The sequence below is a fragment of the Paramormyrops kingsleyae genome, chromosome 9 (genome assembly GCF_048594095.1).
Source record: "Paramormyrops kingsleyae isolate MSU_618 chromosome 9, PKINGS_0.4, whole genome shotgun sequence".
In the NCBI taxonomy this organism is placed as follows: domain Eukaryota; kingdom Metazoa; phylum Chordata; class Actinopteri; order Osteoglossiformes; family Mormyridae; genus Paramormyrops; species Paramormyrops kingsleyae.
This window is the reverse complement of record NC_132805.1, coordinates 28,001,045-28,014,299: the sequence shown is the minus strand read 5'-3', so window position 1 is coordinate 28,014,299 and position 13,255 is coordinate 28,001,045. Positions and strand designations below refer to the sequence as shown.

General features: G+C 40.4%; 1 protein-coding gene across 1 annotated transcript; it reads left to right on the top strand.

Moving 5' to 3' along the window:
* Positions 1 to 7,615: 7,615 nt before the first annotated feature.
* Positions 7,616 to 13,115, top strand: LOC140592695 (C-C chemokine receptor type 8-like). Its single transcript, XM_072716708.1, has 3 exons — positions 7,616 to 7,674; positions 7,784 to 7,833; positions 8,646 to 13,115. The coding sequence occupies exons 2-3, from the start codon at positions 7,796 to 7,798 to the stop codon at positions 9,649 to 9,651; spliced, it is 1,044 nt and encodes a 347-aa protein (XP_072572809.1). The 5' UTR covers positions 7,616 to 7,674; positions 7,784 to 7,795; the 3' UTR covers positions 9,652 to 13,115.
* The last annotated feature ends 140 nt before the right edge of the window (positions 13,116 to 13,255 follow it).

The window sequence follows — 13,255 nt, the reverse complement described above, 5'->3', positions numbered from 1 at the left end:
CTACAGGGTGTTAAACAGTATAAACAGGTGATCAGTTTCGGTAGAACTTCACAGCGCTTACCTTCAGCAATCCTTCCATACACCAAGTAGCTCTTAGAGACCTGCAGAGCGTATGCCGAAGTAAGTACTGCACTCTAATAAACATGGTCAGCCACATTAGTGCTACATTAATTTCTGGGAAATACAATTTGTTTTGCCCGTCCTGATGTAACTATGGTCATTTCAACAGGGAGTCAAGACTATGGACGACAACGGCTTCTCCACTGAGTTGATGAGAAGGTATGAACAATTGTTAGTCACGCTCAACTCAGAGGTCATTGTTCCATACCCCTAACTTAATGCATGCAGGAACTTCATGGTGTTTAAATCTGGTTTGCTGTTTTATAGTGTAATTAAGGCATAATACTGAATAAGGTGGTACATATTGCAAGAATACAAATAAATATCCACTGGTTCCTTGTACTTGTTTACAGATTAAGAATCACTCAAACTTAAAAAGAAAAAACAGTCCGAGATGTTTGACTGTATGGATGTTATATATGCTGGCATTAGTTTTGCTCCCAGATACTTCCTGCCATTTCATTAGAGTTTGTGTCACTATACTGTACAGTACATTTCCACAGTCAGAAACATTACAGCCAGGCAGTCAGCAGGTATTACTTGTTCTGAAAGTTGGGCAGAATTCTATATATAAATAATGACCGGCCTACTGTATGATGCATTTTGCGATTAGTACTCAGCAGACGGGTCTTCATTTCTCAAAAATGTTTTAACATCTAAGACACTTAATACCTTTGAGTTATAACTCCCACTACCATCATTTATATTATTCTTTGCATGCGATCTAATATACAGTACTGTGCAAAAGTCTTAGGCAGGCAAAGAAAATGATGTTTAAATTACCGTCGTGTTGGTGTAAAACTACAGTATGATATTATGCCTGTCAAAGTCTGTCAGCTTAGCCATTTCAGAACCTCTGCTAAAATCATCCCAGTATTTGCAGCGACCGTCCAGTGCAGCCATGTATGTTTTGACTTGGCCACTAGCACACCCCATACAGCTAGTCAATCTGTCACTGACTTTTTAAACCAATTTATTTAATAATTAAATTGAGCTGTTGGTGAAATCTAACAAAATCATGGAACGGCTCAGGTGCCCCTGAGGAGAAGTTTGGGAACTGAAGCGGTGTTCATCTAGCCATCCAACTACATATCAGTAACTTTTTGAAAACAGAAGAAATTATTACTAGTTTTTATTGTTACTCTTAATTTGCACATGTTCTAATGTTAAATTGTGTTTTTTGTTCTAAGCCAAAGTACACTTGCTACCCAGATAAACAGCTTTAAACATTTCTTTGGACTGCCTAAGACTTTTGCACAGTACTGTAGATCTCAAACTTGCCATAGCCTAATTCAGGACACACAAAGGAGTCCATCTTTAATATATATCTTTATGTCTTGACAGCAGTAGGAAAAACACAATGAAAAACAGGAAAAAATCCTTTGCATTTATACTTTTAAAATGTCCTTGTTGTTCATCATAAATACTGTGTATTCCCTAACATTTCAAAACATTACAGAATAAGGCAATTTCTTTTTACAGTGGTGATTCTTAATAGGCTGAATGCCATTCAGCAGTATATACTTTAGTATAAAGTAAGACTTTTGCACAGTACTGTAGATCTCAAACTTGCCATAGCCTAATTCAGGACACACAAAGGAGTCCATCTTTAATATATATCTTTATGTCTTGACAGCAGTAGGAAAAACACAATGAAAAACAGGAAAAAATCCTTTGCATTTATACTTTTAAAATGTCCTTGTTGTTCATCATAAATACTGTGTATTCCCTAACATTTCAAAACATTACAGAATAAGGCAATTTCTTTTTACAGTGGTGATTCTTAATAGGCTGAATGCCATTCAGCAGTATATACTAACTATGCAGAGGTCTGACTGTTGGGGTGTTTTTGTGAGTTACGCGTCATGCGATTTTCAGAGAATTCCAAGAGTTACCATCTACCATGAAGGAGCTGTCCCGAGTCTCTGAAGACGGGACTGGTGTTGCCTACACCTTTCGGAGAAACAAATCATGCACACAAATAGCCAATTATAGCCATGAAAAGTCTATTTCACAAATTGTAAATCACTTTCTCAATGTAACTATTACTTCCCCCACCAGGCTCTGAATATAACAGCCTATGAATATGAGACCATTTCATAGGACTAGGTGTAAACTATTGCAAAAACACTGTTTCTTCATGATTTTCTCATATTCCAAGATGAGAATACCTCCATACTGCTGAAGTGAAAAGGAATTCAAGCATGGAATGAAGTCAAATGGCCTCCATGGCTATATCTCACCAGCAGCTAACCTTCATGGGAAGTAGTGGAGTGCAGAGTCTGAAGTAGATATCTACCTGCATCCCTCAAGTCTGGGAGGCTTTTCTTTGGTACAAAATCCCACTGCACACAGTTAAGCTCTTGCATGACAGCATTAGAGGAAGGAATGAAGCTGTTCTGAAGGCAAAGAGTGGCCCTGTTCTTTATAGGGTATTATACTGAGTGGTGTTTCTGTTATGTTGTAAACCCAATGTTTATCTACTATTACGTTTTTATTAAGTTGATCATTTATTTTTTATTGCTTTAATTCTAATCAACTTTGTCTTGCTTTTTATATTTTGTGTTGTACTGAATCCCTTAATTCATTTGCATTATATTTACAAGTGAGGATGATTTCACATCGGACTATACCACCCCCGAATACTCCTATGAGTATGACTATGAGGATTTTGCACCATGCAAGTATGACAGACACAGCGCTGTTTTCCTGCCTGTGTTTTATTCCCTGCTCTTCGTGTTCGGGGTAATCAGCAATGACCTCGTCTTGTGGGTCATGCTGATACGTGTGAAGCTGCAGAGCATCACTGACATCTGTCTCCTGAACCTGACTGTGGCGGATCTTCTGCTGCTCATCACCCTGTCCTTACGTCTTTCTTTGCATTAGCTAGTGTTGCTTTATCAGATTTAGTCCTCTGTGTGGACCAAAGTGCAATACAATGGAAGCCAAATCAATAAAATATGTTTCAATAATCATGACATCACTCATTTTTTCTCTCTTTACATGGTCCCATACTATTTGAATTAATGGAGGTCCTTTAGCTTTATGATAAGAAATACTTCACACCTTGATAAAAAGGAGAAAAAAAAGTGAGTCTTTCTAAGGTTTCATGCAAGTTTCAGTCAGAGTGGTTTTGACTCACTTCAAGGTTCAAGGTTACTTTACAGTCATCAGCAGCTTCATACATGTACAAATAGTGAAGAAACAATGTTTCTCCATGACCCCGGTGCAACATATAGTAACATACAGTACACTTAACATCATAGTAACAGGGCGTGCATGGTGCAAACAGGCAGTAGATAAATAGAGCAGAGATAATAGTGCAGAGATGTAAACTTCGTATGATTTGTGCAGTTGCACAAGGCAGTTGGCAGGATTTACCCCAACATAAGACACTACAAAGTGCAGTAACAGAATCAAAAAACAATACAATACAAACAAATAATAGACAGGATGATCAATAGACAGCACACAGTTCCAATTTGTAGTGGAGGGACATGAACCATAATGGCTGGTATTGCACATTATTATATTGCACAGGTCAGTTGTAGCACTAAATTCACAGTGACACAAAGTTGAAATTTATAGTTGTAAAATTAACATGCTGAAATGGATGCATAATGCGGCAGTAACAGTGGACAGTAAGTAAAGTGCAGTTGCAATTTAGAGGTTGTTTTTGTATATGCAGTTTAGAGGCAGTTAAAGAGAGACAGTGCAGATATTAGTGTGTGTTCAGAGTTCTGATGGCTTGTGGTATGAAGCTGTTGCACGGCCTGGTAGAGGCGGAGCGGAAGCTTCGATACCGTTTTCCATACGGTAAGAGAGAATAGAGTCTGTGTAGCGTGTGGGAAGGATCCTTTACAATGTTTATGGCTCTGTTGTAGCAGCAGGTCTGGAAGATGTCTTTTAGGGGGGGTAAGGGCACACCGATGATCTTCTCAGCTGCTCTCACTATCTGCTGAAGCGTGTTATGGTACGAGATGTTACGGTTCCCGTACCAGACAGTGATGCAGCTCCGGAGCAGGTTTTCGATGGTGCCGGTGTAGAATGTGATGAGGATCAGGTGGGGGGGGGCTCACTCTCTTCAGCCTCCGCAAGAAGTGCAGATGCTGTCGAGCCCCCCTGGCTATGGAGGAGGAGTTGAGGGACCAGGAGAGGTCCTCAGTGAAGTGGACACTTCACCCTCTCAACAACAGCGCCGTCGACGGTGAGAGGTGGGTGAACAGTGCTGGATCTCCTGAAATCGACGATCATTTCTTTGGTTTTGTCTACATTTAGAGAGAGGTTGTTGCTCTTCACCACTGAGCCACTCTCGCCACCTCCTTAGAACTTTGTACTGGATGTTACAAAAATAGCCATTTTATCATTCATTCACAAAAGTATTACATGCATATTAGCAATTCACTTGAGCAGGGCCGGCGTCAGACCGGATCTACCAGGCTGGCATCTAACTGACTATGGGGGGGCACTATCGATCGTGAACTATATTCATATGAGCGACACTAGAGGTTGAAAATTTTTCGTGACTCCGGTGGGTCACGGGATTCCCAGCGATGTTAACGTTAGCTGCCATTAACAACAAGAAAAGACCCAGACAAGCGGTCAGTCATCATAACAGCCCCCTACACTGTCATGCAAACCCTAAGATCAAGTAAACAAGCATAAAATGTGATGCATAAAACGCAAACGTAGCGCAATGTTTTGTTCAGATTGAACGCAGGAGCAGCTTACCGTTGAATGAATCGTTCTCTTGAATTACACACCCTTATGAAAAGAGACTGCTCAGTTGAATGAATCGCTACCCTAATGTGACCGCTGGTGGTTGAAAATTGTATTTTTATCATATTTTCCGCGCGAAAGTCAAATGCTGCACCAAAGCAACAACCAATCAGCACCAACTAGCCTAAATTCTTTCAGGTGAATTTATAATATGACAAAAAATATTTGAAACCGCTCTGTATTAATTTCGTGAATGTTTACACATTTAATATCTGAAAAATAATTAGATATAAAAATGAATATTTCGGAGCCTGTGGTGGTGGGTGCTGGAGCGTGTGTAGGGGGGGCGTGGCGACTCGCTAGGGGGGGCAATGCCTTCGAATGCCCCCCCTTGACGCCGGCACTGCACTTGAGCCTGAAGGTGACGGAGGCTGTAGCCTACTCCTACATCTGCTTGAATCCCATCATTTATGTCTTTTTGGGCCAGAAGTTCAGGAGTCACCTGTTTAAACTCCAGGGCTTTACCTATGCTGTTTACAGCAGAGATGGAGAAATGTTGACTTCAAATGGGGATATAGTTAGGTGGTGGTAGGACTGTTTTGATGACCTCCTGAATCCCAATAATATGCTTTTCCTGGAGGTCATACAGCTGGAACACTCAGAGGAGGACTTTCCCATCTCTAGGTCTGAGGTCACTGAAGTAGTCAAAAAATGCTGTGGTGGTAAGACTTCGGGACGAGATTCACCTTGAGTTCCGGAAAGCTCTTGATGTTGTTGGGCTGTCTTGTCTGACACGCCTCTTCAACACTGTGTGGAGGTTGGGAACAGTGCCTTTTGTCAGGGTCAGCCCCTGTTGTCCCACTCTGTCCCTTCCCCGTTTGACCAGCAGGTGTCGCTGGTCATCCCGTCCTTCATGTTAGTCTTTGTTCTCCCCTGTTACCTGTCTGGTCATGTGGCTCAATGTGTTGAGCATGGGGTTGTCTGTGTACCCTTCTGTCCTGTGTACCCTTCTGTCCTGAGTACCCTTCTGTCCTGTGTTCAAGTCCCACCTTCTCTGTCTTTGTACTTTGCTCCCTAGTGTTTCATTTGAGTTTTTCTAGTTCCTGTATCTGGTGATGTTGTATTTGGTTTTTGGTTTTGTTCCTTGTGCCCCTGCTTGTGTCTTTACCTGTTCTGTAATTCCCTAGTGTTGGTTTCTGTTTCCTTGGTTAGTTCTTAGTTTCCCTGTTTTTAGTTCCTTTGAGTTATTAGTTTCACCTGTGCCCTGTTTCCCTGGTTTTGTTAATTAGTCTCACCTGTCCTGTGTTAGTCTCGTTACCCCTTAGTATTTTAGTTCCTGCCTCTGTTCAGTTCCCCAGTGGTTCATTGTTGTTGACTGTGTAAGGTGCTTGTAGTTGTGTGTATGATGTGTTGCTGCTGCTACTTGTCTAAGCTTGGTTAGATCTGTATTCTGTTTACCTTCCTAGTCTTTGTTATTTAGTTTTTGTTAATTAATCCCTTTTTAGTTTTTGATCCCTCGTGGTGTTTTTGGTTTTGTGTTTGTAGTTTTCTTTAATAAACCCCTTCTGTTCCTGGAGCCGCTAGTGGGTCATCCACCCTTTTTGTGCACCATGCCTCGTTCCGGTGCCCGAGACGCCCGCAAACATGACACCTTTGGCTTGGCAGATTGGGGTAGTGGTCCCAATATTTAAGAAAGGGCACCGAAGAATATGTTCCAATTCCTCAGCCTTCTTGCAAAGGTCTTCGCTGGAGGACTGGAGAGGAGGGTCTTATCCATTGGTCCAACCTCGGATCCAGGAGGAATAATGTGGATTCCATCCTGGTAGCAGAACGCACCCCGGAAAACTAAGCACATTTTCGCTTCCGCAATAACCCATGTGCTATCATCAGGAAACCAGAGCCCCCAGCGGAAGCCCACATGAACACAGGGAGAGCATGCGAGATTCCCCAGAGAAAGGGCCTATGCCCGACTCGAGGATCGAACCCAGGACCTTCTTGCAGTGCTAACCTCTGCACCACCATGCTGCCCACTTTTCTACTTCAATTTCTTATAGATGTTATATAGTAATAAATAAAATATATGCACGTACATATATATAATCTATATCCCTACCCTCATATATGATCACAAGCTTTGGGTAGGAGCTGAAAGAATGACAAAGACTCTTGAGATGAATTTCAGCACGACACCTCCGCCGTTGCGGCTAAGGACGCAGGATGACTTTTCGTCTAGATTTTTCTTCTTTAAAGTTAATTACCAGTATTGCTATTTGAGCTCAGAAAGCATTTCAAAGCATCCATACAAATAATAACAATCATGCTGTTACATAGGAGAAATACCAAAATGCCTGGATGCAGTTCTGGATGAGCAGCTATATGTCCCTGAGGAGGTCGGTGGGGGGGGGCAGAGTTGCAGATTTAATAGCCTGTTACAGCTCTGGATCGTAAGCTACCCAATGCATGGAATCCTGGGCAAAACAATAAACAAAAAAAATAGTTCTTTTCTTGGCTACCTTTTGTACCAGTACTGAAGTTACCAAACTTATGTTTTTCTTTTTTGTAATATAATAGTTATTTCTAAGAGTGATGTTTAATATGAATTGTTCCAACGACCGAGGCTCTTTTTCACTCCATAGATTATAAAGGGCACATCCACATTATATTTTGATATGATGATTAGACAGTCTTTCATGTGGTTATTGCCCCCGCAGGAAACTACAGGGTGTTAAACAGTATAAACAGGTGATCAGTTTCGGTAGAACTTCACAGCGCTTACCTTCAGCAATCCTTCCGTACACCAAGTAGCTCTTAGAGACCTGCACAGCGTACGCCGAAGTAAGTACTGCACTCTAATAAACATGGTCAGCCACATTTGTGCTACATGAATTTCTGGGAAATACAATTTGTTTTGCCCGTCCTGACGTAACTATGGTAATTTCTACAGGGAGTCAAGACTATGGATGACAACAGCTTCACCACTGACTTTATGAGAAGGTATGAACAATTGTTAGTCACGCTCAACTCAGAGGTCATTGTTCCATACCCCTAACTTAATGCATGCAGGAACTTCATGGTGTTTAAATCTGGTTTGCTTTTTTATAGTTTAAGTAATGCATAATACTGAATAAGGTGGTACATATTGCAAGAATATAAACAAACATCCACTGGTCCCTTGTACTTGTTTACAGATTAAGAATCACTCAAATTTAAAAAGAAAAAACAGCATTGTCTGAGATGTTTGACTGAATGCATGTTATATATGCTGGAGTTAGAGTTTGTCTTATTATACTGTACAGTACATTTCCACAGTCAGAAACATTACAGCCCGACAGTCAGCAGGTATTACTTGTTCTGAAAGCTTGGCAGAATTCTTTATATAAATATTGACCGCCTACTGTATGATGCATTTTGCGATTAGTACTCAGCAGGCGGGTCTTCATTTCTTAAAAATGTTTTAGTATCTAAGACACTTAATACCTTTGAGTTATATCTTCCACTTACGTCATTTATATTATTCTTTGCATGCAATGTAATATACTGTAGATCTGAAACTTGCCATAATTCAGGACACACAAGGCAATCAATCTTTAATAATAATATCTTTACGTCTTGACAGCAGTAGGAAAAACAGGAAAAAATCCTTTGCATTTATACTTTTAAATTTTCCTTGTTGTTCATCATAAATACTGTGCAGTCCCTAACATTTCAAATCATTACTGAATGAGGCAATTTCTTTTATACTAACTACATTGTTTGAACTAAATGGATATATGAACCTGCTAAGTCTTTGCTATCATTTTTTACAGTGACTATACTGATTACAGTATACCTCCAGATTTTGGATTGTGTGAGTATGAGAGACACAGCGCTGTTTTCCTGCCTGTGTTTTATTCCCTGGTCTTCGTGTTCGGGGTAATCAGCAATGGCCTCGTCTTGTGGGTCATGCTGATACCTGTGAAGCTGCAGAGCATCACTGACATCTGTCTCCTGAACCTGACTGTGGCGGATCTTCTGCTACTCATCACCCTGCCCTTCCTGGCCCACTACTCGAGAGTGGACTGGGTCTTCGGTCCTGCCATGTGCAAAGTCGTCATGAGCAGCTACTACATTGGCTTCAACAGCAGCATCTTCTTCATCGTAATCATGAGCATCGACCGCTATCTGGCTGTAGTTCATGCCGTGAGTTCCCTCAAAACCAGAACACGTAGATATCAAGCCTTCATGATTGCTGTAACCTGGATCGTAGGACTTTTGGCTTCATTTCCTGAAATAGCACTTGTTGATTTTCATTCAAAAAATGACACAAGGTTGTGTGAATTTGGCTATAATACTAAGGCAAAATTGAGAGCATTTGGCTTGTTTAAAATGAATGTGACCAGCCTCCTGATTCCATTTTTCATCATGGTGTTTTGCTACTCGATGATCCTGAGGAGAATACTTCACCTCAAGTCAACAAAGAAGAAGACCATACGCCTCGTGCTACTGGTGGTCATGGTGTTCTTCTGCTGTTGGACCCCCTACAATGTTGCATCATTCTTCCAGGCACTAGAACTGGTCTCTATCTACATACCATGTGAATCCAGCAGAGTCATTCGGTTGAGCCTGCAGGTGACGGAGGCTGTAGCCTACTCCCACACCTGCTTGAATCCCATCGTTTATGTCTTTGTGGGGGAGAAGTTCAAGAGGCACCTGTTTAAACTCATGAACAGGATGCCATGTATGTATAAGCAGCTTATGATTTCCAGTGTTGCGTCAGAGTCAAGCAAATCTCATCGGTCCAATACAACTATGAATGCCACTTCTGTTGCTTAAAGTTCAAATTTGTCCTAAAACGTGGACTCATATTTCGCTTTGAATTATTTCCACCCCCAGTCAAACAAAGCTGAACAGACCATAATGTTCATGTTGAAATGCTGCTTAAAGCATGTCATGTATGTGGATGCATGATATTTCCTGAGCTTAACAAGTATGGAAGATTATAAGCACAAAAATTCAAATGGCTATTCATTTTGCAATTGGCAATTCAATATTCAATCAGAGCTTGCATTTGTCATTTCAATATCTAATCTGAGCATGTAATTCGAAAATACATTTTGCAATCGGCAATTCAATGTGCAAAGTGCTTATGCAATCCATAATTCATTTCAAAATATTTTGAATAATAAATAGAATAACAAGGCACTGAATTGCATTTCATATTGCCATGGGTTTTTTGCCTCCTCATTCAAATGCAATGGTTTCCCCGTCAATTGCATTGCGTGTTGGGGGGGAAACTCAATTGGCAATTCTCAACTGTCAGACCACTCATCAAGGCGGACCATCATTAACAATGTCACTTCCTTGTTTAGGGCCTCACCAGCATTTAACGGATTTGTTCGTTTAGAGCAGTGGTGGCCAATCTTATCCGCAAAGGGCCGGTGTGTATGCAGGTTTTTGGGATAACCTTTAGGTCAGCTGTTCAAACCCAGGTGTGAGGACTCAGCCAATCAGTCCTCGAATTAGTAATATAATTAGGGAGCTGCAGCGAAAACCCGCATATACACTGGCCCTTTGCGGATAAGATTTGCCACCCCTGGTTTAGAATAATGGCAACAGAAGAGCTGGTAGCAAATATTTCTGCCTTAGCAGATGACATGGAAAACAATTGGGTATCAGCAATAGATGCGTTTGATAGGTTGTTTATGCTCTCACAGAGGGTAGAGGAACTTTCTATGGGCTGATATTTGTGCCACTAGAAACTGAATATGAATTTTTGAATCTGCAGTTGTCACATTAAAAAACTGAAAATGAATTTATTAGTTTAAATCTAAATTTATCAGTTGAATCTGAATTCAGTTCGCAAATTCAATTTCAACTTATTGAGACGCACAAGCCAGGTCCTTGAGGAAAAGTAATCGACAGCAGGTTCACAACGCAACTCATTTCCACGTTTACAACAGTTCTGCAGGTCGGGGTAAAGTGGAAGCGTGTGCCGGGATGTCGCAAGCGCATTACCGTATGATATATATGAGAATAAGCTTTATATACACAAGCGATAGCATAAACATTAACCGTAGGTCTGGTTAGTATGGTAGTATATGTGGTTAAATGAATGATTTCTGGCACTGCTAGTTTATGTTAATATGGTAGACGAACGCAAAACTAGCTATGGATATGAATTTTACTTCTAGTTTAGTTTAAGTTACGGCTCGCCTGTTCATCTCATGTGGCTTTCCAGCTGTGTTTATGCTACATATCTTTTAAAACATTCATGTCGATGATATGAGGCGGAAGTCAGTATTAATTTCTAATATACAACTATGGAATATTATTTAGCACTTCATAATGCATATAGAAAATGTAATCATTAGGACTCTATTAAGAAGCTAATGTAACCTGTGCAGAGAGTTCGTAACCTTCAGAGTATGCAGACCAATTACTGCTGTGCTATGACATGAATTACTTTCATGTCATGAAAAACAAGTATGAATTAGCACCTTGTGTTGGCTTAGATGGTGAATGGTTGAAGAAATGATGATGCTTAAGTGACGAGATATTGTTACACGATAAGAAAATGTATAAAAATTAGTGTAAAACAGTATTGGACACAGTCCTGCAGGGTGTCCAGCCTTGGCTGTAACCTCACTGTGGCAATAAAGGCTGAATCTGAAGATCAACACAAGCAGCTCCTGACTCCTGATTGATGAGGAAGAAAAAAGAACACAAAACGAGTGCATCGATACACATACCCCCCTGTATCGATCTAAATGTAAAGCTATAAAGCAGGTTTGAGGTGCTATGTTTCTGGTCTGCTGCATGTCGACAGCGCTCTCTGTGTACTGTGCTAATAACCGGGAGCATCAGTTGAACTGGCGTTTAATATGGTGATCTGTATAAGCAGTGCTCGAAGTGGAGAAATAAAAGTGCTGCTACTGTATTGACAGTGAGAACTGCAGTGGGGGTGCAGTGGGGGGTGTTGGGAACAACAGAAGCGCCTCAACAACACTCTTGGTACTGTATGGAAGGCCATTCGGGACTTAACACGGACATCAAAGTAGACGTTAACACATCATATTTTGACGTGTCAACACGCAAACAAATAACGTCTTAAGACGTACATTATTTACGTGTTTAAAACTACGTCTTAAAACTACGTGTTAACGCGGCCAATTTCAAAGTCTTAAGATGTTTAAAATTGGGTGCTACCACTTTATAGGTTTTTGAGGGGAAGCCCTGCAGACAGTCATTGCATTATCGCCCCCCTCTCGGGTCAATTTTAAACCCGCTCCAAGGAAATCGCTCACCGCCGTCTCCAAAAAACGAAAAAAATCTCATTTTAATTTTAGCTTAAACTTTAGCCTGGCATCAAAATAAATGAGCGGTCAAATCCAGATATCAAGAAATGAACATTCTGGATATCTGAAATATAATTCTGGAAATCTGAAATTGAAAGCCTAATAGACATGAATGGTAAAAGTGACGTATTTTCTCCTAGGAAGAATGGCGATGTGGATATCTGAAATGTTCCTTTTTGACTAGGAAGAATTAAATTATGAATATCTGCAATACATATCCAGTCTAGCGATTACGTAAATGTTAAAACCGCCACTTATACTTTGTAAAGATTTAAAGATATCTTAAATGGAATTGTGACTAGGAGAAATAAAGTTTTAGATATCTTGAAATACATTTTCTACTATGCCTGTAATTGCCATTCTAACTAGTAAGAATACAATTTTGACTAGGAGATTTTAGAATATCTAAAATCTAATTACGGATAGGAGTGTGACTTGATTAAATGTTAAAAGGCTTGCCATACTGTTATGCCAGTTTAAATAAGCCCGCGATTCACCCCTCCAACAAATGGACTGTGCCGAATACATCATCACAGACACGTTTGACACGTAATACATACGTTGTCTATACGTAATCACAATGTAGGACTCACATAACTGAACGTAGAGTCCATGTTACTACAACATAGAGACCACGTGACTAAAACGCACATGGCACATGCTGCATACATATAGCCCCTACGTTAAAAGGGGTGTGTACGTTTATGCCAACCAATAGCATAGATGCATTAAAGGTACAAACGTCTTAAGACATTCAAATTGGCCATGTTAACACGTAGTTTTAAGACGTGTTAAGACGTCTGAACGGCTTAACACGTAAATGTTTCAGTTTTTTTTATGTGAAAACTGCAGATTCAAACATACACAATTCATATTCAGTTTCTAGTGGCACAAATATCAGCCCATACATAAAAAGTTCCTATACCCACTGTGAGAGAAAAAACAACCAATCAAATGCATCAAATGCTGATAGCAGATGACATGGAAAACAATCGAGTAAGGCAGAAATATTTGCTACAAGCTCTTCTGTTGAATGCCATTGCATTTGAATAAAGAGGCAAAAAACCCATGGCAATACGAAA

Excerpts from the sequence above, each read along its gene's own strand:
- LOC140592695 (XM_072716708.1), top strand. The coding sequence starts at position 7,796 with ATGGATGACAACAGCTTCACCACTGACTTTATGAGAAG. Across the intron at positions 7,834-8,645 it reads ACCACTGACTTTATGAGAAG|TGACTATACTGATTACAGTA; the intron begins GTATGAACAATT and ends CATTTTTTACAG.